The sequence below is a fragment of the Capra hircus genome, chromosome 4 (genome assembly GCF_001704415.2).
Source record: "Capra hircus breed San Clemente chromosome 4, ASM170441v1, whole genome shotgun sequence".
Taxonomy (NCBI): Eukaryota; Metazoa; Chordata; class Mammalia; order Artiodactyla; family Bovidae; genus Capra; species Capra hircus.
Genome location: NC_030811.1, coordinates 31,956,988 through 31,984,564, shown reverse-complemented (window position 1 = coordinate 31,984,564; position 27,577 = coordinate 31,956,988). Strand labels below are relative to the sequence as shown.

Below are 27,577 nucleotides of genomic sequence, written 5' to 3'. Positions count from 1 at the left end.
GCTCAGGGCACCCTTGGTGTTCCTTGGCTTGTAGCTGTGTTACTTCAGCCTCTGTCTTCATAGTCACATGGCCTTCTCCCCTACAACTCTATGTCCTTTACTCTTCTTATTAGGGTACCAGTCACTGAACGTAGGGCCTCCCCGAATTCCAAGATGATATCATCTTTTATCTTTATTTATATTTGCAAAGACTATTTCCAAATAAGGTCATATTCTTATGAGGTTTGAGGTAGAAATGCAATTGCGGGGGGGCACACTGTTCAAACCATTAGAGTAACTATCCTTGAAATGTCACAGCTTTGTTACTTTTTAAAATTTAAATTCACAATTAAGGGTGGAAGTGTCCATTCTTTTTTGACAATTTCTGTGAGTAGAGATCTTCCCATTACGTTCCTTCTTCCCCAAGCTTTTCTTATATAAAATGACCATGTGGAAACTAGGTATGAACATTATTTCAACAAGTTTAACCTAATCCTTTCTTTATTCCATGTAGTTGTCTCACTAGCTGCCATTCAGGCGTTTGTATTGGTAGTTTAAAGGAGAAGTGTTTCCTCCAATGCTACTTTAGGTGAACATTTTCTAGGTCCTAAGTAAGAAAGTTTATAAGGGCTTAAACTGTGAAAATGTTTAGTTCTTTTACATGTTTTAAACATTAGCAGGGAAAATCCATTTTCTTCAAAGCATGAGACTGTAATGATTCTGAAGATTTTATTTTATTCTGTCTGTGGTGGTCTCTTTAGAGTAATTGCTTTTCAGCAATGGGAATAATTGGATATCTATTGTAAGACCACATGTTCACGGGAAAAACGTTAAATTCTCTTTATACAGTTACATAGCAATATGCTAGTAATCCAATTCAACATTCTAGTTTCCTCCTAGAATCACAGAACATTTAAATATGTCTTCTTGCAGGTAATTTTTACAAATACCAAATGTCAAATAATACATAGCTTAATTTCTTATCCTTGACTCAGACTGTTTTATTGTACCACAAAATGTGCCCTAACACGTCACATTGTGACAATCAAAATGATATAATACAATCTCAACTATCAGTTCAGTTCAGTTCAGTTGCTCAGTCGTGTCCGACTCTTTGCGACCCCATGAACTGCAGCACGCCAGGCCTCCCTGTCCATCACCAACCCCAGAGTTCACTCAAACTCACGTCCATCGAGTCGGTGATGCCATCCAGCCATCTCCTCCTCTGTCGTCTCCTTCTCCTCCTGCCCCCAATCCCTCCCAGCATCAGAGTCTTTTGCAGTGAGTCAACTCTTCACATGAGGCCAAAGTTCATATATTCCTTTTCATGAGGTAGGCCAGAACCAATCCTTTTACTGGAAGATATAAAGCCATAAAATATTATATTAACTTTAAACACAAATGTACATTACTTTGATATAGTATGGAGCACTGTTAAAATAGCACTTCAACGTACCCCTCAAAAGGCGATTTTATTTGATTCAATAGTTTCGAGCAAACTTTTGACTTATTTCCTTTGGCAGAAGTGACTTTTACCTCCTCCCCTACCTGCCTTCCTTAAGAAATGGGAAAAATAATAATGGTAAAATCTCACCATTCCATGAGAGGTTTTTCCCCACTTTTTGGTAGAACACTAAAAAATGTTCTTTCAAGAAATAAAAAAATGAGAGGTTCAACTTGGAATTTATTTTTATTTAACAGTTTGTTGCTAAGGCATTGTTTGGTACAGCATTCTGCACAGCTAGGAAGGCACAAGGTAAAATAGCCACCTTCACTTCTCCGTAGGTTCAACAGTGATTTGGAAACATGAGACAAGTATTAGTCACTATACAATCTGTATCACACGTAAGAGAAAATAATTTTATTAATTCAAGCACAGGAGTCCTTCATCTTCAAACACTGAATTAAACTCCCTGCACTTAAAGTCAAGAACTTGACTCTGAAGCTTACAATCTCTGACATGGAAATGTAATGTAATGACGCATTCTACACTTTTTTTTTTTTTTTTTTCAGTTACAGATGAAGCAACTTGCAAAACATTCCTAAATACGAAGGAAGAAGAATATTTAAATGTAAATCATCATTATTCATTTTTATCCATCAAAGTAGCTTCATTTTGTGTTCCTATCTTGCATCAAATATTAGGTAAACCAAAGCGTGTAGGAGAAAAAAGTGCTTTTCATAGTCATCGCTCCTTGTGAAGAGAATGCTAAGGCGCCGCCATATCTCCTTTAGGAGCTTTGTTGGGGCCAGTGGAACACCCCAGGCAGTGTTCGCCTTCCTTCTGCTTCCATGTTGTTTGGCTCTGGACTTCAGAGCACCCCCTCTTATTTCAAACACTTCTTTCCTCTGGGCCTGGAATGCCCCAGCTGAACGTTGTGTTAAAATATTTAAACTACCTCCAGATCTGAGACTCTTCTCTGTAAAAGGAAGCCCCCAAAAAAGTGCTAGGGGACAATTTATTACATTATTTTATGCTGATAGACTTGGCTACTATCCTCATATAGATGAAAAAACAGGCAACACCGTATATGGAGGAATTCCCCAGTTGGGAAACTTAAAAAATCATTTGGAAAAAGCCAAAAAAGACATTGCCTATTACATACCAAATGACAGCGTGGGCTTGGCGGTCATTGACTGGGAAAACTGGAGGCCTACCTGGGCAAGAAACTGGAAACCTAAAGATGTTTACAGGGATGAGTCTGTTGAGTTGGTTCTGCAAAAAAATCCACAACTCAGTTTCCCAGAGGCTTCCAAGATTGCAAAAGTGGATTTTGAGACAGCAGGAAAGAGTTTCATGCAAGAGACTTTAAAACTGGGAAAATTACTTCGGCCAAATCACTTATGGGGTTATTATCTTTTTCCTGATTGTTACAATCATAATTATAACCATCCTACTTACAATGGAAATTGCTCTGATTTAGAAAAAAGGAGAAATGATGATCTTGACTGGTTGTGGAAGGAAAGCACTGCCCTTTTCCCTTCTGTTTATCTGAATATCAAGTTAAAATCTACTCCAAAAGCTGCCTTCTATGTTCGTAATCGTGTCCAGGAAGCCATTCGGTTGTCTAAAATAGCGAGTGTTGAAAGTCCACTTCCAGTTTTTGTATATCACCGTCCAGTTTTTACTGATGGGTCTTCAACATACCTTTCTCAGGTAAGTAAATAAAGCAAGGTAAGAAGGCTATGGAATATTGTCCACAAATGGTGTTTAGTGGAATGGAACATCATTTTTGAAAGGAGTAAAACTTAGCTTTTAATAATCTTTAGGAATATGCACTCAGGTAGTTCTTCATCCTTATATGAATGTAAAATAAGAATATATTTCATTTTTAATGTAATCATACAATATCTTAGCAACCATAGACAATTGGGTAGTATAGACAATGTATTAATTCAGCTCCTTTTATGGGCCTACTCTCTTGTCAATAAAAGTAATTAAAATAGTAGCAGAAAATTCATGTTTTTGTTATAGTAGGACAGTGGTGGCATAAAAGATAGAAATGAATAGTGGAGAAATACTTAACATAATTATTCTTGGGTCAGCATTCTTGGCTTTGGTGTTACTGTCCTATGTATAACACTTCATTGTATTCCTCCCTGTTAACTCTCCCTATCACCTTTGCCAGGGTGACCTTGTGAATTCGATTGGTGAGATCGTTGCTCTAGGTGCCTCTGGGATTATAATGTGGGGCAGTCTCAATCTAAGCCTAACTATGGTAAGTTGAAATGATGAAAATAGATGTGGAAACAGATGAAAACATTTCTACTTTGAATGTTCATGAGAATTGTTGTGGGATTGAGTAATAAACATGATCTTTGGCACAAAGTAGTTGGTGCTCAATTAATAGTGGTTAAATCAAACTATCAATTGTATGGTTGTGTTGTAAGGCAGTTTTCCAGTGAGGAAACAGAAATTTGTTGAGATTAATTGAAATTCTCTGTGCTATGCTAAGAAGTGGCAAAAACAGGACTATAGTCTTGGTGTTTTTTTTTTTTTTTACTCTATTCTGCCGTGTTGCTTCTCAAAAGAAGAGCTCAACTAGTCAATATTCATTCACTCATTCTTTCATTCACCCGATTACTGTTTTATTAAGCACTCATTTATTTACTAAGTTAATGACAGTTTACTGTGGGGGGTCAGCAACTGGGATGGAGAGATGTGGGCAGTTGGCAGTTAGTTTTTGAAAATGTATTAGATTGTTCAAAGCTTCCCTAAGGGAGAGGAAAAGGAACACTTTATTTTCCACAGGTTGTATTTAATAGTGCCTATTTTAAGTAAAACTTGTTTTATTAGGAAGGAAGGTTTATTTAGCTCTACATACTATGAACTGTATTCCTTTTTTCCTAATGCATTTTCTTTACTTCAAAAAGCCTTAAACCATTCTATCATGACCTCCTCCTTTTCTCTCCTTCTCTTTTCTCTCTTTCCTTCTCCGTATCAGGTCTTTATCCTTCACCTCTTCAGTCTTCTTGACTCAAAGCATGAATAGAGCTGTCACATGGACACTGCTGAGCTGGAGCTGAACTTTCCTTCTTGGATCGATGTGGAAATACTAGTAACCTAGGTGCCATGGAGTGCGTCTAATGAAGCTCTTGGTCCAGGGGTTTCATCCTAGGACTTAGGAAGAACAGAATTTACACTCTAAGACCAAAAGAGATCTTTTGTATCTTGTCCATCAGATACACTAGCCGTATTTCTTCTTCATTTATAAAGGTATTTAGCTTTTTGAAATTCTTTTCAAGATTATCTGAGCCCTCCTACCTATTTGGTAGATTCTATTATCTCTGGTTTGATCACCAGTAAAGAGAAATAATATAGACTATAAGTTCAGAGAATGGGATATGTCCCTTTTGTAAAATCTTTTATATGTCAGAAAATCATTTAAGAATTATAATTCTCCTAAGAATATTCCTAATTTTTATCAGTTGTTTTCTCAAGTGTATAAACTCTTTCCTCAAGGATCCCATTAATTCTTTGATGGAACCATTTATAAATTCCCCATTTATAATTTTTTTTAAATTGAGAACTTCACACTTACTCTGGTGAGGAATGAATCAGGCATTCTCCAATTAGTAAGATGACATTAGCAGTATGACATGGCATAGAATTTAACTGCCACACTTTTTTTTTAAAGTTGCACTTCAATCTTAGATTCGCATTCTTCCACCATGACTCTCAAATCACCTTCAGTATTATTCACATAGAGACAGTCCTTCAACTTTAATATGAAGACTTCCTAGTTAATGACACTGATTTGAACTTGTTTTCTGTAGACCTTTCCCAATTTACAATCATTCTGAATGCTAATTCTATCATTACTTTGCCTTTTTCCTATGTCATCAATACCATCATGGATAGCTTGTGTTTTCTCTGATTCACTGACAACTTAAAAAACTGGTAATTGCAAGTTTACTTGCAATGGCTGGAATTGACTTAGAACAATGGTTATCAAATGTAGGCAAACCATTCCTTCCATTTCATCTTACTAGACCCAACTGTGAGGCAGAGTCAGCTTCTACTGGCTTTAGTTCCTGAGACCTCATTGTTAAATATTCAGAAATTTTGTGAACTGTTTGCTAAAAATTAAATTATAAAAACTTAGAATAAGTATGCAAAAACAAAACTATGTTAAGTATGCTAAAAACAAAAGTAATAAATACTAAAAATGTATCAGTTATTTACTTCAGTTTCCTATTATCCATACTTCTTATTTATATCTATCATATCTGTATAAGTGGAAATGGTATTATGCAATGGTGTGTTTCGTCCTACCATAATACTGTCCTTTGTAATGATGATGTCATGTTGGTAGCTTAAAATTGGCCATGGTAGGAGTATTTACAGCATGGATTTTGACAAATGCTATAAACTAGACTTTATGTCTTAGAGAAAGACTTTAAGCCTACAAAGACTGCATCTTTTGTAGGCTACTGACTCTCAAACATTCTCATCCTTTCACTCCTCTTCCTGCCTAGTTCTTGTCTCTGTAGACAACTCTAATGTCATCTGTGCTAAGTCGCTTCAGTGGTGTTCAACTCTTTGCAACCCTATGGACTGTAGTCCATCAGGCTCCACTGTCCATGGGATTTTCTAGGCAAGAATACTGGAGTGGGTTGCCATCTCCTTCTCCAGGGGATCTTCCCGATCCAGGGACTGAACCCTTGTCTCTTATGTCCCTTGCATTTGCACATAGGTTCTTTACCACTAGTGCCACCTGGGCAGCCCAGATCAATGTCTTTTGATCTTGGTATAAATTCTCATATACCCCTGGCACTGGTGATACTGTGTTGAAGAATACTGACAAAGTCCCTGCCTTCATGAAGCTCATACAGTTGGAGGGATAAAAAACAATTGTTCTTGTTTAGTTGCTAAGTTGTGTCTGACTCTTTTGAAACCCCATGGACTGTAGGCCACAGGATCCTCTGTCCATGGGATTTCCCAGGCAAGAATACTGGAGTGGGCTGCCATATTCTCCTCCAGGGGATCTTCCCGACCCAGGGATTGAACCCACGTCTCCTGCACTGGCAGGCAGGTTCTTTACCACTGCGCCACCAGGTAAGCCCAATAAAGGCAACACAAAGCAATGAAATTATTTTATGTGGTAAGTTCTATGCAGAAAATTTAAATAGAAAGATTTAAGAAAGTGAACAGGAAAGGTGTCTAAGAAGGGTCTGGTCTAATGAAACCTGCAATCTGAATGACAAGACGGAGTCAGTAATGTTAAAAGTGAGACGGAAGAGCACTCTGGGCAGAGGAAACAGTAAGTGCAGCTTGAAATGAACCTGCCATGCTTGTGAAACAACTAGTATGTCTAAGGCCAAGTGGGTGAGGGTACAAGAGATGGGAGAGGTTACACCTCAGCAGGCTGTATACAAGTTGAATTGTATTCTAAACGCCATGTAAAGCTATTAGAGGGTTAAGAAGAGGTTTTCTATTGCTGCCATAAAAACTGCAACAAACAGTGGTTTAAACAGCAGAAAATTGTCTTACAATTCAGTAGTTCAGAAGTCCAACATGGACCTTAATGCACTAAAATCAAGATGTCAGCAGGACTGCATTCCTTTCTATGGAAAGAGCCTCATTTGCTCATTTGGGTTGTTGGCAGAATTCACTTTCTTGTGTTTGTAGCATCAAGATCTCTATTTCCTGTCTGGCTATGGTTAGGGTGATTTCGTTTCTCATGAGGTCACCATATTCTTTAGCTTTTGGCCTTTTCCTCTACATTCAAAGCCAGCAATGCTGGGTTTAGTCTCCCTCACCTTTGTAGTTGTCTCTTTCTTCCAGCTCATTTTTAAAATCCAAATAGAAAAAGTTTCTACATTTTTAAGAACTCGTGGTTAGACTGAGTCCATCAGATGGTTCAGGATATTCTCCCCATCTCCTCCCATCCAAGTACTAACCAGGCCCAACCCTGCTTAGCTTCCAAGATCACATGAGATCGGGTACATTCAGGGTGTACTGAATTAGACTTTCCGGATCTCAAGATCCACAGCCTTAATCGTATCTAGAGGGTCCCTTTTACCATGTAAAGTAACACAGTCACAGGTTCCCAGGGACTGGAGTATGAACATCCTTGGAAGGATCTTATTCTCCCTACCATTGATGGCATCATCTCAAGAAGGTAACAAGAAATAGATTCAAGTAGAAGCTGCCAAGGTTCCTCAACTCGCCTGCCAACCTGCCACAAACACTTCCTTTGATCTTAATGAAGGATGAGCACAGCCAACTCACTCAATGGAACTGTTGATCATGAAAGAAAGCAACTACCTTTTATATTTTGAAAATGATGGATTCCTATTTTTAAGAAGTATCCATTTTCTATTCATTTCAAGATGAATCATTTTAGTGACTCATCACTGATACTCTGCCAAATAAGTATATCTGCAAAACAGCTGTCATAGTTCAACCATACTTGAATTATAATAACATTTAATATATAGTCGGTTGAATCTGTTTAGGTGTTTTGAGCTAGCGATTTCTTCCTTTTTTTAACTTAAATATTTAAATTTTTATTTTACAAGGTTGTGTTGGTTTCTGTCATACGACAATGCAAATCAGCCATAATTATATACAGATCCCTTCTCTCAGCTTTCTTCCCCTCCCCACATCCCATCCCTCCAGGTATCACAGAGCGCCAGATCCAGCTCCTTGACCTACACAGCAACTTCTTACCACTTCTAGTGAGGTGGATGAACGTGGAGCCTGTTATACAGACTGAAGAAAGTCAGAAAGAAAAAGGAAACAAATATAGTGTATTAACACATATGTATGGAATCTAAAATGGTATTGATGAACCTATCTGCAGGGAGGGAATGGAGATGCAGATGTAGAGAACGGACTTGTGCACGCAGCGGGGGAGGGAGAGAGTGGGATGAAGGGAGAAGGCAGCACCAGCATACACGCACTATCAGGTGCTAAGATGGGATAGCTGGTGAGCTAGCAATTCAGAAACCACTCTTTCCAGGGCTTAAAAGTATCTGAGAAATGTGATACTTCTTATCTTTATTTGCACTTCATATTATCTATACATTGAGGTAAAAAAAATGATATGCTGGACCCTGTGCTAAGCCCTTTTATGTACACTGTATCTTTTCATCTTCACAACTACCCTATAAGGTAGGTTCTATAATTATCTTTAGATGATGAAGCTGAAGCATGGTCAGGTTAATTAATTAATTTTCCCAAGGTCACCCAGAAAAGGAAACCAAGACTTAGAAAGCTTAAGGGATTCCCAAGCTCACATAGCCAGTGATGGAACTGTGACTCCAATCTGGGCAGACGGACTCCAGACTCCATGCTCTAATCCCTCCACCCCCACTCCACTGTACCGTTCCACCCCTTCCATCCGTTAGTGTAGGAATTATTGAGGAGACTGTGGCCAGGGTATATTAAATCTCTATTGGTCAATGATTTAGTGACATGAAATGGCATGTGAAACTTAAAAATGTCACACACAAAAATAGCTGGAATGGTCTTGATAAAGCAAAAAAGATGAAATATTTCCTACCTCTCACTGGTTTTTTGGTACTTCCTTTAAAATTGCCTTATGTGGTGAATTAATTCATATTTGAACTAACTTACTTAGATCTTAATAATCTGATCTTATAATTTTACAGCAATCTTGCATGAACCTAGGCAATTACTTGAACACTACACTGAATCCTTACTTAATCAACGTCACCCTAGCAGCCAAAATGTGCAGCCAAGTGCTTTGCCACGATGAAGGAGTGTGTACAAGGAAACAATGGAATTCAAGCGACTATCTTCACCTGAACCCAATGAATTTTGCTATTCAAACTGGGAAAGGTGGAAAATACACAGTAACTGGGAAAGTCACACTTGAAGACCTGCAAACGTTTTCTGATAAATTTTATTGCAGTTGTTATGCCAACATCAACTGTAAGAAGAGAGTTGATATAAAAAATGTTCATAGTGTTAATGTATGTATGGCAGAAGACATTTGTATAGATGGCCCTGTGAAGTTACAACCCAATGATCATTCCTCCAGCCAGAATGAGGCATCTACTACCACTGTCAGCAGTATCTCACCCTCCACTACAGCCGCCACAGCATCTCCATGTACTCCTGAGAAACAGTCCCCTGAGTGCCTCAAACTCAGGTGTTTGGAAGCCATCTCCAACGTCACCCAAACGGGGTGTCAAGGTGTTAAATGGAAGAACACTTCCAGTCAGTCAAGTATTCAAAATATTAAAAATCAAACAACCTATTAAAGTATAAATTCAGTGCTTATTAAGTTTCCTGTCTACATGCTTTGTGCTTTTATATTTTGTACATTTTTATATTTAATATTTAGCCAGATGATTTTAGGCAAGTAATGATACCTATAAAAACTTTTACATTTGAAATGTGAATCAAAACTCATGGCCAAGAGAGTATTTTAATTTTTTGAGCAAAGATTGTTTTTCATGATCAAATTGAACTTAAGTTAATTATTAATTGATAAAGAATTGTGACCAGTGCCTTTAATTTTCAAACTCATAGTTGGGGCAGTGTTAATAAATCCACTGATAGCACATTTTGCTTTTGAAACTCAAAGTAGACACTTGATAAAGATAGAATATGCTTTATAAGATATCCAATTTTGTATTTTCTAATTGCCATGTGAAAGTTGCTCAGTTGTGTCTGACTCTGCGACCCTACATAACTATACAGACCCTGGAATTCTCCAGGCCGGAATACTGGAGTGGGTAGCCCTTCCCTTCTCCAGGGGATCTTCCCAATCCAGGGATTGAACCCAGGTCTCCTGCTTTGCAGGTGGATTCTTTACCAGCTGAGCCACCTGGGAAGCCCAATTGCAATGAGTGTATTGCAAATATTTCACATTGTGTGAATGTATATATACTAAGAGGTACCTGTTATATTCTTGATTCTACCAAAGACTGATTATAAGGCCTAGAATACTCAGAGGCCTAATTTTCTTCTGAGAAAAGTAAAGATGTGAATAATACCAATTTACTGCAAATAAATGTCTTTACAAGTAGTTTCTAATATGTAATAAAAGTGTCAAGAAAATATTCATTCCAATATCTTATCTTTTAAAATGTAATATCCTAAATGTACTAGTCTGTCTGAAACATGGAATGTTTTTTATTTTACCTTGATAATGTGTTCAAGTTCTGCTTTATAAAAAGATAATCTTTAAAAAGTGATCAACTTTTGTACATGGTTTAATATGTCTTTAGAATCTTATATAAATTAACTTTTTCATCCTTGATTGTCAAATTTGACAATCTTGTATATCTTATTAAAATGTCTTATTTCATTTAAGCAACTGCATCTTTCATAGAGCATTTATTGAGTATTTATTCTCTGCCAGGCATAATATTAAGAGTCCCAGATTTAAGGTGAAATAGTATGCTTCTTGCCGTATATTTGAAGATAGACATTGAAAGTGGAAAATTACAACACAATGTGTGGGAAGTGCTATGATATAGCTCAGTATGCTCTGGCATACAAACAAGAATCTGAGGGTGTCAGAGAAGGATTTCAGAGACATCACGAAAGAGATGATGTGTCCTTTGCGTAGGCTGAACGGCAGTTAGCTCATGTGAAGACATGAGAAAAATGGAATCTCAGTAGAAAAGAATACTGAATATGGTGATTACAGTGGTATTCAGTAGAGGTAGCTGGTAGCCACCTGGTGAGGGCTGCTGTAAATATACTAAGATGTACAGACTTTACAAGGAAGATGCTCCCAAACTTCTTGACCTACCTCATTTTTTCCCCATGCACACATATCACAGCACGACATATTCCTCCATTTTTACTTCCCATCACCTTCCTATAAGGGAAATATCTTGCTGCTCTAATCCACAGTGTAATGAATAGCATCTGAAACTTAGTTGTCATTGTTTCATCGCTAAGTCATGTTGGACTCTTTTTTGTGACCTCACTGACTGTAGCCCACCAGGCTCCTCTGTCTGTGGGATTTCCCAGGCAAGAATATTGGAGTGGGTTGCCATTTCCTTCTCCAGGGCTTAGCAGATGCCCACTAACTATTTGTTGAACATATCAAAGCCAATGCGGAACCACTAAAGAATTTTAAGTGTGGGAGTTGTCATGGTCACTTGAATCCTCTTGAACTGACGCTGCCCTTTTCCTTAGTTCTGTCCTTCAGTTTTTGCTCCAATTACGATTCTACTGTGAAAGCCATGTTTTCACAAGTAAGCCACAAAAAGAGACAATTTGATAATGCTCTGGAAAGGATGCTATATATGGACTAGGTTCCTTAGAATACATAAATGGTTGTCAGGTAATAGAATGGAGACAGCAAGGTGAATTGAAAAAGGTATGAATTTTGGAGATGGACAGTTACAGGGGCAAAAAACTTTCAACACTGACTAGCTATATGAACCTGATGTTAACTTGGATCAGTTCCTATTATATTTTGTCGTTGTTCAGTTGCTCAGTCATGTCCAGCTCTTTGAGACCCCATGGACTGCAGCATGTCAGGCTTCTCTGTCCTTCACTCACTCCTGAGTTTGCTCAAATTCATGTCCATTGAGTCAGTGATGCCATCCAACCATCTCATCCTCTGTTGTCCCCTTCTCCTCCTGTCTTTAATTTTTGCAAGCATCAGGGTCTTTTCCAATGAGTTGGTCCTTTGCATCAAGTGGCCGAAATAGTGAAGCTTCAGCTTCATCATCAGTCCTTCCAATGAATATTCAGGATCGATTTCCTTTAGGATTGACTGGTTTGATCTCTTTGCTGTCCAAGAGATTCTCAAGAGTCTTCTCCAATAACACAGTTCGAAAGCATCAATTCTTCGGTGCTTAGCCTTCTTTATGGTCCCAACTCTCACATCTGTACACTACTACTGGAAAAATCATAGTTTTAACTACACAGACCTTTGTTGGCAAAGTGATGTCTCTGCTTTTAAATATGCTCTCTAGGTTTTAACAGCAATAATTATACCTTTTAGGGTTTCTTGAGATTACTGAATAGCACGTGAAAAGCATCTGGCCTTAGAAATAACACAGTAAATGTCTGTGGGAGGGATGAATGTTCTCAATGAGTATGGAAGATGCTTATATTACTATTGTTGGGGGAATGTCAAAACAGTAAACTTCCATCATGGCAGACTTAGCCATGAACCCCATGAGAAAAGAGGCCATTAAACAGAGAGAGAGACTTGGCAGGAATATTCTATATAATATATAATGTTGCAGATAGTTAGGTTCATAGAGGCAAAGTTGCATTTCCATTTAGATCCAGGATTTTTGCAGGAATCATCCTTGTATCTGAGATACAAAGGGAACAGTAGAAGAGTACCCCTGCTCTTCATAAACTTGCACAATGATAGAGATGCTAGGTGTATAAACAGAACTTGTCCATAGAATGCGGCATAATTGTGAAGTATAAAAGATGTGCTATGAGAACACAGATCCATCTAATTAACAGAGTACAAAGGAATTGTGTAATCTCATTTCAAAAGATAGGGAATTTGTTAGATGTAGACGGCATCTCTGAACTTTCAACTATCATACAAAACCTGTCTCCTTTCCAGCAGAGGGCTCGGTCCCAAAGTTAGTACAGAGAATATATGCGTTTATTTCTGCAAGTGAATTTGAAAGGAGAATAATATATAGCAGATCTCTGGATTTATTGCACAGATATAATTCAATATTGTGGGAAGTAAACAGACATTCACTAATTAAGTAGTTATGAGATATAGTGTTAAACACCTCTAAGAGTGAACTTTGGATAAATATACTCATTTAGAAAACTAGTTGTTGGATTATACTAACACAAAAATGACTAACAGGAAAATGATAGCCCACAGGAGTAGATATGATAAAAGGAAGAGTAGAAGGCCACGAAACAAGAAGCATTTTCAAAATTCTGAGCTTTATTTGGTAACGTAGAGGCAATAAAAGAAATTTTTCAATTTTTAAAAATAAATTGGCTGCTGGCAAATTTATTGATCTTTAAAGAGAAAGGCTACCCACTCCAGTATCCTTAGCCTGGAGAATTCCACTGGAGAATTCCATGAGCTCACAAAGAGTCTGACACGACTGAGTGACTTTCACTTTCACTTTTCACATTAGAAGGTGCATAACCAGTCACTGAGGAGGAGGACAGTTAGGCACATATTACTGTTGTGTGACTAGATGTTTGAGGATGGTGAGGGCATTTACTTGCCATGTATCTTCGCACTGCACTGCTCTAGGGATTTCTGACCTGTATTCTATCCACTCCACTCCCAGATAAGCTTAGTGAAGGTACAACCAAGTGCTGAGATACTATGACACTGCACAGTTCCTGGCACAGAATAGGTGCTCAATAAGAAGTTGAAAAACTGTTGCAATGATTACTGAACATAATTACTATGGATTGAGAGCCAATTTGATACGTTTCTAATTTAGTTGTTTAGCTGCCATGTGATGAATGCATTTTCTTTGCTAGAAAGGTATTTATTTTGAAACATTTCATTTAAAATTATTTATTACTTCATTTAAAAATAGTTTTTCGACTTTGGAAATGCTCCTCACCACTCTCCTCTTTCTTTGGGCACATGCTGAAAATAATCTCCCTCCTAAATTCCTGTTTAATAAAAACAGATTAATTGTATTTTTTATTTTCTGCATACTTGGATGTTCTGACATCTTAAAACACCTTTCTTGCAGGTAAGGGACTGCCTCTTCCAAAACTAGTCAGTCTTGAGAGGTAGCAACAAACATGCTATTTGATATGAAAACTAACCAATCCAGAGTCCTACCTCCTCTCTGCAGCCTGCACAGAAAAGTGAAAGTGAAAGTCACTCAGTCCTGTCCAACTCTTCATTACCCCATGCACTATACAGTCCATGGAATTCTCCAGGCCAGACTACTGGAATAGGAAGCCTTTCCCTTATCCAGGGGATCTTTTCCAACCCAGGGATCAAACCCAGGTCTCCCTCATTGCAGGCAGATTCTTTACCAGCTGAGCCAAAAGGGAAGCCCAAGAGTAATCAGGTGGGTAGCCTTTCCCTTCTCCAGGGGATCTTCCTGACCCAGGAATTAAACCAGGGTCTCCTGCAATGCAGGCAGATTCTTTACCAACTGAGCTATCAGGGAAGCCCCAGGAGGCAATACTCCTCTGCCTTCCCTATCTCAGGGCCAGGTACCAGGCAACGAGAGAGCACCTCAATAGCCCTGATGTGGTTCAGAACATACTTCCCTAAATACGTTGCTTTTGCATACTGAAAATTTTAAGCTGAAGTTTTGAGAAAACAGCAGAAGCCTGGAGATCACTTTAAGAACCTCCCTATCTCACCCTTCTTCCCCAAAACAGACACTAGAATCCTCTTGTGAAAGTTGCCCCCTGTGGACCTGGAGAAAAGCAGCAGCTTTTTCATTGAAGACAAAGGGATGCCAAGAAGAACCTAACCAACAGCCCTTGCTGTTTCCCCTGGTTTGCTACAATTACCTTATACTCCTTAACCTATATTTCTCTCCCACTGCTCTTCTTAATGCAGCCTAGAATAAAACCACACAGATTTAACTTTCTTGGGGCCTTCATATTTTTATTGAAGGCTCTGATGTCCTATAAAACTTACATTAAATAAATCTGTATGCTTTTCTTCTGGTAATCTGCCCTCGTCAGTTTAATTTTCAGACCTAACCAAGGACCGTAAGAGCGTCAAATAGAATGTTTCCTCCCTGCAGCCCAAAGCCAGCTGTTGTTATTCAAATAAGCCTGTACGAAACAGTTCACCCTGGTGTAAGTTCTCCCCTGCTCCTGCTTCTGTGTTTTGTCCAAAATCTGATGTTTCTCATGTGGTCCTCTGTGTAGCCACTCAGTCACCTTTATAAATGAAGACTCACAGAACAAACGGGAAAGCAGAAATTCTTTTCCCTTTGTTACTATTTTGTTCCTCTGTAATAAGTTCATAAGCCTATTTGGTAGCTGAAATGAACAATATGCCCATTTTAAGGTGTGCTTTGTATACTAACTGGGTCCCAAAGGAGCATCTCATGGAGCACTCATTTTGGAAAGACCTTTTTGAATTACTATACCTGGTGAATGGCAGTTTCCTTTGAACCTGTCAAACAGTGCAATCTCAATCCTGGGTCTAGGACTGATATTTCAGGACTCAGCAGTTTGCCCACCAGTGGCCCCAGCTTAGAGGACACTCAACAGTTTGCCCACCAGTGGCCCCAGCTTAGAGGACTGAGACTCACATGATCTGTTTCACAGGCAAAACTGCCAGGATTGTGTCAACACAGTTATCTTGCACAAGATACTGACATCTTGATGACACTGAATTTCATATGGAGTGGTTAAACTTCGGAAATTGAAAACCTATCGACAAAACCCATTAATAAAATTCAGTATTTTCTTTTCTCCTCTGCTTGCAGTCAGATGGCGAAGGAAGAAAGGAGGCGTGGGAGAAAAGAAAAGGAAAGGAGAGAAGAGACAATGAAAAAGAAATAGCGCTTTCTGATTCCACTGAGGACTTAATTTGCACAGGGTTGAAAAGAACTTCAGATGTAGCCACAGTTAGCCTTCATTCCCTGTAAAACAGAAGAGTGCTTGTACTCGAATGCCCTACCTGGGCTCATCTGCAAAAATGTCACTGCCACCTCTTTCTACTTGGGCCCTGGATTTCTTTTAAGAAGCAAACACGAAGGCACACAGCGGTGGCACTGTTTGGTATGTGCCAAATCCACAGGGGGCTACAGACTTGTAGGTTGTGATACAAAGTCGCTAACACCTTAAAAGTAAACTGTCTGAGGCATTCTATTACCTGTGAGGAAAAAAGAACATGTTTTACTTGTTACAGACTTTTTCTCTTTATGTCTAAACTTTGATGGAGTTGCAAGAGCAATTAAGATGATTCAGAGTGTTACTGTATATTTTTAAGCTCCAATAATTTTTTATACACGTGTCAACATGTATAAGTCTTTTATATTGTTTTGGTTTAAAATCTTTTTTTATTCTTTTAAAGTTATTACTGCTCACAGTAGAATAATATAACATTACACAGTGGAAAATCAAAAGTCCTCTTTCCTCTTCCCTCTACCAGTGATACCTTCTGGTTATAGTTTCTTGTATGTAATTCCAGAAATTCCCTAGGAATAAGGAAGTGAATTTGTGGGCTTGTTTCTAAAAGGTAAAATGAGGCAAATGAACAATTTTAAGAGTTTATCTGAGCAAAAATCAAAGAGAATTCAGCAGCACCAAACCAGAAGTGGTTAGGGGCACTCTGAGGTCAGGCGCCAGGGGCGAGACTTATACAGAGAAAGCGCAGAAACAAAGAAAGGGAATTATGGTGGCTCAGCTGGTAAAGAATCTGCCTGTAATGTGGGACACCTGGGTTCAGTTCCTGGGTTGGGAAGATCCCCTGGAGAAGGGAATGGTTATCCACTCTAGAATTCTGGCCTGGTAAATCCATGGGGTTGCAAACAGTTTAACACCTAGTGGGCTATTTGTGAATAGTTGTTCTTGGTGTCTTGATTTCACAACATTGAGGCACTTAAATGACGAAAATTCATTCTCTAACTCTCTTGTATTCTTCTATACTTGTCATTTTTTTCTAAACCAGTAAACATTACAGGTAAACACAAAGGATTAGACAGTATACTTGTGCATAAATGTAATATCCTTTCTGCCTTAACTTATTGTGTCTGGTATGTAACACATGGGCTTCCCACATTGCACTAGTGATAAAGAACCTGCTTGTTAATGCGTGAGATTTAAGAGACACAGGTTTGATCCCTGGTTCAGGAAGATCCACTGGAGGAGGGCATGGCAACCCATTCCAGTATTCTTGCCCAGAGAATCCCATGGACAGAGGAGCCTGGTAGGCTACAGTCCATAGCATCGCACACGACTGAAGCAACTTAGCATGTTCACCCACTGTTGACATTTCCCTTGATGGTTCCCTGGGGCCAGTGGCACAGACTCTGCAGGTGTTAACCAGTAAAGTGGGGAGAAACGGACCTGAACAGCGTTTCAACAATCTCAACCACAGCTCAACTCGGCCACCCCAGTAAGATGCAAGCTGACATCTTACTGGTTGTGCCCACAGAGCACAACCTCCCCATTCCCAGAAGCACCAGCAGCCAATGTAATGAATGCTTCCATCAACAACACATTCCCCTTCCCACAGAAGAGCTGCTGGCTCCAACCAGCCATCTGGAGTTGGAACAGGCCGCACAGCACCGACCTAAGACCCATTCTCAGATCCCAAAAGGCCAAGAACTGCTGGAGATCGCGGTTCCCCTGAGCTTGGTTCTGGGAGAGCAGCATCTCCCACCAATGCAGACAAACAAACAACAACAACAAAAAGAATGGAGAGGAGAGAAACCAGGCCTGGGCAAGACTACTGTAGAAATAAACCTCGTTTCTCTGCAGTGGGGAGCAATAGCATTTCCTGCCCCCTGTTCTGAACCGAGGCACTGGACTCCATTCTCTCCTGCGATCTTAAAGGGAGATTAAAAAACCGCCTTATGGTCCGATTCATTCATATTTGGGTTTCAGTACCCGATCTACCCACTCCTGAAACCTCTGGCATTGTGAAGATCGCAACACTACACGTGCTCAGTCCATTCCAGCAATCCATGGACTGCAGACCGCCAGGCGCCTCTGCCCATGAGACTTTTCCTGTAAGAAGATTGGAGTGGGTTCTTTCCCACCCAGGGATCCAACCCCTTCCCTACCTCCTGGGTCTTCCGCATTGGCAGGCTGATTCTTTACCAAGGCGCCGCCTGGGAAGCCCAGGTGAAGGAAGGTGTCCCCTACATCGGGGTCATAGGAGAAGAAGCGAGGGCCAGTCCAGGAGCCCAGTTACTACGATCAAGCAGCTCCTGCAAGAAGATCCCCGTGAGGCCTGAGAGTAAAGTTTGAACCTGCAGGAGAGGAACGGACCCGGGTCCGAGCGAGCAGGGCTCCAGGACACGCCTGGGAACCTGACACTTCCGTGCTCCCCGGACAGGTCCGGGAGGCGGCTTCCGGCCCGCACTGCCCGCACCCAGGGAGCCGGGTCAGAGAGAGGCCTGGCCGGCAGTCCGACCCTCCCCGCGCCGCTCCCGCCTCCTTCCCGACTCCCACCTCCCGGCGCTCCCTCCCGGGCCCGGGAGGCTAAGGTCGGGGCGGCGAGGCGGGTCTCTACCACTGACCACACATTTCTTGCCGAGGAAGGTGAAGAGGGACTCGTTCTCCTGCAGGGTGAGTAGCAGGAACCCACGTTGGTGACCCTCCGCGGTGGCGGCGGCGGCTGCTCCTGGCCGGAGCTCATGTTTCGCCTGCGGAGTAGGAAGGCCAGCGTCGTCTCCTCCTGTGAGTGGGATAAACTCCCAACTCCAACCCTCCTTTGACAGCAGCTGCGTGGAGAGCAGCACAATCCAACCCCGCAGAGGGTACTCCGTACAATCCAACCAGGCGGGGACTGGTAAAACCACAAGACGCAAGACGTGGGGAGGACACGCCCCCACCAACGTCGAGGCTGGCGGCGCCCGAGGCCACGCCCCTTCCGGCCGAGAAGATGGCTGCGCTGTCCGAGGCGGGGCTAGTTATTGGTTGTCGGCTCTGGGGTCTTAGGCTCTTTCCTCCGGTGTTCTCGGTTAGCAGAGCCCTGGAGACAGGAGGTCTCCGCGGCCAAGCTGCCCGCCTCTCTTCTGCGACGCACACCTTTGCGGTGCATCAGTGAAGACTCTGTTCTCTCTTCCTGAAATAGCTCTTCTTTCTGAGGAGTGACAGCGGGACATTTGCACCTCCTATCAGAAAGGAAGCTGGAGACGAAGATGGGAGAACGGACGCGCTCCTCCGTGCTCTTTGCCGATTTCCTTAGCAGTCGTCCCGCGGTTTCTCAAACCTTGTCCAAACTTTTGGGAATGGACGAACAGGCCTCTCCAAGGATTGTGAAAGAGTTCTTGCTAATGGATGTTTCAAAAAAGCAACGTACATAGAAAGGTTTCTACTGCCTGCTGGTGTCGGAGAAGGCAGTGGGTGTGTCGTAGGATAAATGTAACATCGCAATTCAGGCTTATGTCTCTCAGAGTCCTCCACACATCTCGCACCCCCTAGTTCTGTGAATTGAAAAATATCCCCCCCACCTCGCCTTTTCCTCTCAGACCCCAAAGGACTTGTTTTCCTTTTATCGAAAATGAACGTACCCATTTAGGGATGTCACTCAGGAAAAATATATCATCCGATCTAAACCTTAGACTAAATTTCAGGAGTTTTTTTTTTTTTAAGTTTGTATGCCTCAGAATATTGAAAACTGCCTAGGATAACCGCCTCTGTTCAGTAAATTAAATACTAGACAACTGCCTTAAAATGAAGTTTTGGAGTATGGAAATAATATATAATAACCACAGCTGTGAATTATAGAGTAAGCATCTCCACTTTAAACAAGTTAGCGTTTGTTGCATTAACTTTATTATGCTTGACGATTATTTCATTTCAATAAAGAAAAGAGTTCCCTATATTAAATTTAAGACATCTATGCCAAATAAAATTTGGTAGAACGATTTGAGTTTAACATTTCTGAAAGCTCACAGTATAAATTATGAATGTACTAAAGAGATTGCTAAACCACTCTAAAAATATGAGGTTTCTTTCATAGCTCAGTTGGTAAAGAATCTGCTTGCAATGCAGGAGACCCTGGTTCAATTCCAGGGTGCGGAAGATCCCCTGGAGAAGAGATAGGCTACCGACTCCAGTTTTCTTGGGCTTCCCTTGTGGCCCAACTAGTAAAGAATCCACCTGCGATGTCGGAGATCCACCGGCGATATGCAAGACCTGGGTTCCATCCCTGGGTTGGGAAGATCCCCTGGAGAAGAGATAGGCTACCGACTCCAGTATTCTGGCCTGGAGAATTACATGGACTGTGTAGTCCCTGGGGTCTCAAAGAGTGGGACACAACTGAGGACTTTCACTTTCACTTTCTTTAAAAATATCGTTAAAAATCTGGAGTTCCCTGGTGGCCTACTGGTTAGGATCCTGACTTTCACTATGTAGGCCTGGGTTCAGTTTCTGGTGGGGGAACTGAGATCCCACACAGCCTGAAAGTCTGGCCACAAGCAAAAAGAAGTGTTACAAAAAATTAGAGCTGCTCATAATGATATTAGCTAAGTAATAATAAATCTACAAAATAAAATGAGATCATATAGTCCTAGGAATTTTCACATGAAATTTGGGTTAAACTTCATTAATAATGTTAGGTTAAAAAGTGATTTTTTAAAAGCAAGCAAACTTTTTATAAAATAATCAGGTTTAGAAGGGAAATATTAGAAATATAAACCAGGAGTTGACCCTGAATTTCAGAACTAACAAGATAAACTTAGAAGCTGAATCAGTTTGCCTCTAGCATCAAAAGTGAGGTACCTATGAATTAAAGCCACATTGAGAGTGGAAAGCATTATAAATTCCTGAGAAGCAGAGATTAGAGCCCTAATAGTTTCAAACCTGTGAACCAGGATAGTGACAAAAACATAGATTTCAGATAGTCCTAAATTGGAGTTCTGGTTCTTCCACTTTAACCTTATGGGTTTGGCCAAGTTGCTTTTCTGTTTGCTTCCTTATCCATAAAATGAAAATAATTTTTATTTAATAAAGAAATAGAAATCATTAATCCTACTTGAAAGTTATAAAATTCACCAAGGTTGCATGTGTAAATTTCCAGGGCAGAGTTGTTACTCAAATACTATTTGTTTTGTCATTGACCATCATTTCCTGTGGTCTGCTCTGCCTTCACTTAGCTAAGGGATTAAGCTGTTGAGTTGAAGTGTTATTTTTACCTTGTTGCGTCTAAGCCTGCTACTTTTAAACTGTCCTTCATTTTTGGCATCCTATGTAATTCTTCAAGTACTTTCCTTACATAGCTCAGTTGGTAAAGAATCTGCATTGTAATTCTTCAAATATATAGTGGTGGATTTGGGGCATAATTTCTTTGTTAGCAGAATTTCTAATTAGGCTATTAAATTATGCCATGTAGGCTGTATGTATCCCAGAAATGCTTTGGGAGAAATTCCAAAATTTTTTAAAATGACAAGTCTAGAGAAAGAATCATATTAGTTTCTAATTATTAAAATATGAAAGATAGTAATTTTTATGCTAGAATGCCAGTTTTTAAACTTGTAGACTACCAAACTGTTTTGAAGATGGGAGAGAGAGATGTGGAAAAGCATTGTGAAAAAAAGAAGCTATACAGGAGGACAGATGAATGAACAGTAGCTACGAGTTGAAGAATCTATCCCATGCTGAGAACTGCTGGGTTCCAGTCCTTTTACAACCTCTTGTTAGCCTTGACAGTATATGTCTTAATTGATTTTTTTCTGTCAGAAAATTTTCAGCATCTTGTCTGTATCTGTTGACTTGGTTTATGGGCATGTCTAGGATGGAGTTTAGACATCGGTTTACATCCTTTTTGGCTAGGCCTTGTTACTCATGCCTAACTTCCTACCTAACATTTCTAAATGCAATTTGTTGACTACTTGCCCTTCTTTCTTCTCTATAAATGAAGGTGAAAAATTATAATAACCATAAGTTTTGGCTCAAGCTCAAAATATTTCTTTAACCTTTCCTCCAAATTGTAAGTATGGTTTTGTCCACAATATTGCAAATTAAGTTCTTATTTGATTCCCTTTCATTGTTATTTTTGCTTCTCTATAGGGTTCTCCCAACTCTTTTTTCTTAAAATATGGAAAATGTAAGTGGGAAATTACACTGCAAATAGAATTCCTTACTCTCATGAACATGTGGGCAAGTGATATTTGAATGTGCATACAATCCCATATATCTCAATTTTTCAGTTACATGATTCCCCATTGCCTAGCACAGATTCTCAATAAATATTTGTTGTCTAAAATTTGGAAAAACATAGAAGGGAAGGGAAGAGAGAAAGGAAGGGAGAGAAAATCTAAAATAAGACTGTTCAGAGTTCTGAGAAACTACTTTATATTGTGTAGTTATCTATCTCCTTTTCTTCTAAATAATCTTGGCTTTCCCAGTGCAAAATTTTTAAATCCCAGCTGAGACTTCTATTTTGATCCATCAAGATATCAATGGTAAAGCTCCCCTCTAGAGTCCCTTGTACTGCAAGGAGATCCAACCAGTCCATCCTAAAGGAGATCAGTCCTGGGTGTTCTTTGGAAGGATTGATGCTAAAGCTGAAACTCCAATACTTTGGCCACCTCATGTGAAGAGTTGACTCATTGGAAAAGACTGATGCTGGGAGGGATTAGGGGCAGGAGGAGAAGGGGACGACAGAGGATGAGATGGCTGGATGGCATCATCGACTTGATGGACATTAGTTTGAGTGAACTCCGGGAGTTGGTGATGGACAGGGAGGCCTGGGGTACTGCAATTCATGGGGTCACAAAGAGACACGACTGAGTGACTGAAAAATGAAAAAACAAAGCAAAACAAACAAACAAAAAAACAGCCAGGTTAGTTCCTTCAAAATTTTCCCATTTTCATTGGGAAAGCTTTTGCCAGGTACCAGCTCCCTGTCCCATCTTACTTGCCTTTCTTGACACTCCTGATACATAATAGTTTCATAAGCAAATAAAACAAGTTTATTTTGAAGGTGGCAATGACAGTGAGTGATAGAAATGCATGCAATAATAGTATAATAGAATACACTTCCACTGCAAAAATGCAACATTAAAGACAGAAGCTGATCATTTTGAACATATTATTTACCATTCAAAGTATATATTAACCAGAAAACTTGTAAATTTCTCATGGAAAAATGAACATACTTTTGTCTGGAAGCTCTTGTCTTTTATTTCTTTTGAATTAACAAAGCTACAAGTGATAAAGGAAATGAATTGTTACACTGAGAATGAAGAAAGAGGATAATCAAGTGGTGATATTGCCTGTATTGAACAATCTTGTTTTCTAAGCTAGTTGAGCAGGAATAGGAAAGAGAGACCAAGCCTGTAAGTAAAGAGAGAAATTAACAGTATACAATTGTTGGGGCTATAATATGTTATGGATTTATGCCAGTCAAGGTTTTAAGATGTAATCATTCATTGGAGAAAGAACTTCAATTAAGACAGTTTAAGCCAAGGCTATGACTAAAACTCTATTTCATACCAAAGAATAGGAAGCAAAGCATGGTCACAAGGAGGTTTATTCTCTGGATATGTTCTATCACTCTCTTTTGTTAGGTCAGGTTTCATTTTTTATCACTTTCCTCTTCCTAAAGCTGTCTTTACTTCCTTCCAAAGATATGCTTTCCAAGGCCAATTCCGGATGTTTCTCTCATTTGCCTATTGTTATTATATTATTATAATGCATATTCTCTCTTCAGGGCTTCCCCTGTGGCTCAGTGGTAAAGAATTTGCCTGCAGTGCAGGAGATCTGGGTTCGATCCCTGGGTTGGGAAGATCCCCTGGAGGAGGAGGGCATGGCAACCCACTCCAGTAATCTTGCCTGGAGAATTCCATGGACAGAGGAACCTGGCTGGCTACAGTCCATAGGGTTGCACAGAGTTGGACATGATTGAAGCAACTAAGCAGCAGCAACATTCTTTCTTCAACAAATACATTGTTGGGTTTCCCACTCGCCAACTTCTCATCCTATAGCTCTTAAATGAAAAGTTCTACTAAATTTGGATTTCTAATAGCTTATATTCTGTTCTGAAAGCAAGGGAATTCCAGAAAAACATCTACTATTGCTTCATTGACTATGCTAAAGCCTTAGACTGTGAGGATTGCAACAAACTGTGCAAAATTCTTAAAGAGATGGGCATACCAGATCACCTTACCGGTCTCCTGAGAAACTTGCATGCAGGTCAAGAAGCAACAGTTAGGACTGGACATGGAACAACACACTGGTTCAAAATTAGGAAAGGAGTATGTCAAAACTGTATATTGTCACCTTGCCTATTTAACTTATATGCAGAGTACATCATGCGAAATACCGGGCTGGATGAATCACAAGCGATTGGAATCAAGATTGCGGGGAGAAATATCAGTAACGTCAGATATGCAGATAACACCAGCCTTATGGCAGAAAACAAAGAGGAACTAAAGATCTTCTTGGTGAGGGTGAAAGAGGAGAGTGAAAAAGCTGGCTTAAAATTCAACATTCAAAAAACTAAGATCATAGGATTTGGTCCCATCACTTTATGGCAAATAATTAGGGGAAAATATGGAAACAGTGACAAACGTTATTTTCTTGGGCTTCAAAACCACTGCAAACAGTGACTGTAGCCATGAAATTAAAAGATGCTTGTTCTTTGGAAGAAAAGCTATTACCAACATAGACAATGTATTAAAAAGCAGAGACATCACTTTGCCAACAAAGATCCATATAGTCTAAGCTATGGTTTTTCCAGTAGTCCTGTATGGATGTGATAGTTGGACTATAAAGAAGTCTGAGTGCCAGAGAACTGATGCTTTTGACCTGTGATGCTGGGGAAGACTCTTGAGGGTCCCTTGGACTGCAAGGAGATCAGACAAGTCAGTCCTAAAAGAACTCAACCCTGAATATTCGTTGAAAGAACTGATGCTGAAACTGAAGCTGCAATACTTTGGCCACCTGGTGCGAAAAACTGACTCATTGGAAAAGACCCAGATGCTGGGAAAGATCAAAAGCAAAATGAGAACGGAGCAGCAGAAGATGAGATGGTTAGATAGCATCACTGATTCAGTGGACATGAATCTGAGCAAACTCCAGGAAATAGTGAAGTTCAGGGAAACCTGCAGTGGTGAAGTCCATGGGGCCATGAAGAGTCAAACACAACTTAGCCACTGAACAACAACAAATTCATTGGAAGGACTGATGCTGAGCTATAATACTTTGGCCACCCGATGCAAATAATCAACTCATTAGAAAAGACCCTGATGCTAGGAAAGACTGAGAGCAGGAGGAGAAGGAGTCAACAGAGAATGAGATGGTTGGATGGACAGTGAGTTGGCTCCATTGACTCAATGGACATGAGTTTGAGCAAACTCCAGGGGATAGTGAAGGACAGGGAAGCCTGGTATGCTGCAGACCATGGGATCTAAAGAGTGACTGAGTGACAACAATGAGAAAAGTTAATAAAGTGTTCTAAATTCAAATAGAAAGTACACACTGTTCATTGAGGACACAGAAATATCTTTGAAAGTGAAATATTTGACATGTACATGGACACTTGCGGTTTGCTTTTGTTACATATTTAGCAGTGAGTTTATATCACTGATGAATATCAAAAACATGGGACAACAAGGAAGTACCTTGGTTATTGTGAAGTCACCAGAGTTCACTTCAAAGCCTGTGTGCTTTCAGCTACCTCTGTTCATAAAATTCCCTCATTTAAAATGTCATTTAAGTTAACTTTCAACCTTGCAGCTAAAGCCCCATGATGCTGCTTTTCATTCTTTCACCACCTAATAAATAAATACTCACCACTGGAGCTCTGCCACATGTGAGTGATCACAGTCACTCTGATAGAAACTCCTTATGCCACTTGTTATAGACAAATTAGAGAAAAGAGCTTATCGAGAGACCAAAATGACCCATGAAGGTTTATTTATGCAGTATGTATTTATCAAGATATCTTAGGCAAGGAGCTGCTGCAGGCCTGGATGAAAACTATGATTTATCAGTGACTACTGTCCTCAAGAAAATTGCTATTTACAGAGATGGAAAAAACACAAACACAAATAACTGTACTTCAGAACATAACGTGATGAATACTATAAGAGGAACAGAGTAACAGAGGTAGTCACAACTTTCAGCTAGAGCAACTGGGCATTTCCCCTTAGAGGAGTCATTCAACTGTGCCTTAGAAAAATGGGTTGCATACTATTTACACAGAGGATCACTAGGAGGGAAGGTATTTCAAATGCAAGGAGTGCCTTGAGCAATGGCACACATTCAGGCTGCAACAGGCGAATCAGCTCCCCCAGTAGCAAACATTTGTATTTCATCATACGTCCTACTCGGATATATTAAATGTGTGTAAATATTTCATTAAATAATGAAAGGTATTATGAAATATACTCTTTAATTACTATTTCATATATATTTAAAAATCGACCAACAGAAAATTTGTTAAGAATAAAATAGTATTTTCTGATTTTCTTTGATTGCTTTACACGTTTTTCTTGTCAAAGTAAGTTCTTCATTCAGAACAGTTATTATATTAGTCAATATTCTCCAGAGAAGCAGAACCAATAGGATGCGTGTGTGTGTGCATGTGTACATATTCAATGATGTATATATACTCATATGGTGAGGTCTCCATATCTGCAGATAAGGAGCACCAACGGTATTCATTGTATTAATACTATGTCATTTTATATAAGGGACTTGAGTATCCATGGATTTGGTATCAATGGTGGCTTCTGGAACCTATCTCCCATGGACACCAATGGAAGACTGTTTATTTATGTATACTCACACACATATATACATATATATATACATTTCATATTGATTTGGGAGAGAGCTTTTTTAAGAGTTGTCTCATACAATTGCAGGGGGTGGCAAGTCTGATATTTAGAGAGCTGGCCAATAAGCTGGATATTTCTGGAGGAGTTGCTGTTGTAGCCTTGAGACTGAAGTCAGCCTGAAAGCAAACTTCGTTCTTTTTTCAGGAACTTCAGTTTTTCTCTTGAGTTCTTCTACTGATTGGATGAAGCCTGGCAACATTATGCAGAGTAATCTGCTTTACTTAAAGTCTACTGATTTAAATAACAATGTAAACAATTTAAACAAAATAATTAATAGCAACATCTAAACTGATATTTGATGAAACAACTGGGCATTATAGCCAAGTTGACACACAAAAGTATCTTCATATGAATAGTTACCACAAATCTTGAAATCCTGTCAGTAATAAAAAGAGAGAAATAGTATCTTTATAGTTCATCATAGTTTTGCAAGCATTTTTTCACATATAATGTTAAAAACCCTATGAGGAAATCATGGAACATGTTGCTATCAACAATTTCTAAATGACAAATCTGAGGCCCTGAGAAATTCAGAATCTTGAAGGTTAAGGAGCTAAAAGTGGCACAGTTGGTGTCAGAAGGGAACTGATACCTTCAGTTCCAGTTCAGTCGCTCAGTCGTGTCCGACTCTTTGCAACCCATGAGTCGCAGCACACCAGGCCTCCCTGTTCATCACCAACTCCCGGAGTTCACTCAG

General features: G+C 39.8%; 1 protein-coding gene across 1 annotated transcript; it reads left to right on the top strand.

Annotated features, from left to right (window-relative positions):
• Positions 1,330 to 9,733, top strand: LOC100860748 (hyaluronidase PH-20). Its single transcript, XM_013963438.2, has 3 exons — positions 1,330 to 3,136; positions 3,609 to 3,698; positions 9,100 to 9,733. The coding sequence occupies exons 1-3, from the start codon at positions 2,186 to 2,188 to the stop codon at positions 9,712 to 9,714; spliced, it is 1,656 nt and encodes a 551-aa protein (XP_013818892.1). The 5' UTR covers positions 1,330 to 2,185; the 3' UTR covers positions 9,715 to 9,733.

Excerpts from the sequence above, each read along its gene's own strand:
- LOC100860748 (XM_013963438.2), top strand. The coding sequence starts at position 2,186 with ATGCTAAGGCGCCGCCATATCTCCTTTAGGAGCTTTGTTGGGGCCAGT. Across the intron at positions 3,137-3,608 it reads CTTCAACATACCTTTCTCAG|GGTGACCTTGTGAATTCGAT; the intron begins GTAAGTAAATAA and ends CACCTTTGCCAG. Across the intron at positions 3,699-9,099 it reads TCAATCTAAGCCTAACTATG|CAATCTTGCATGAACCTAGG; the intron begins GTAAGTTGAAAT and ends ATAATTTTACAG.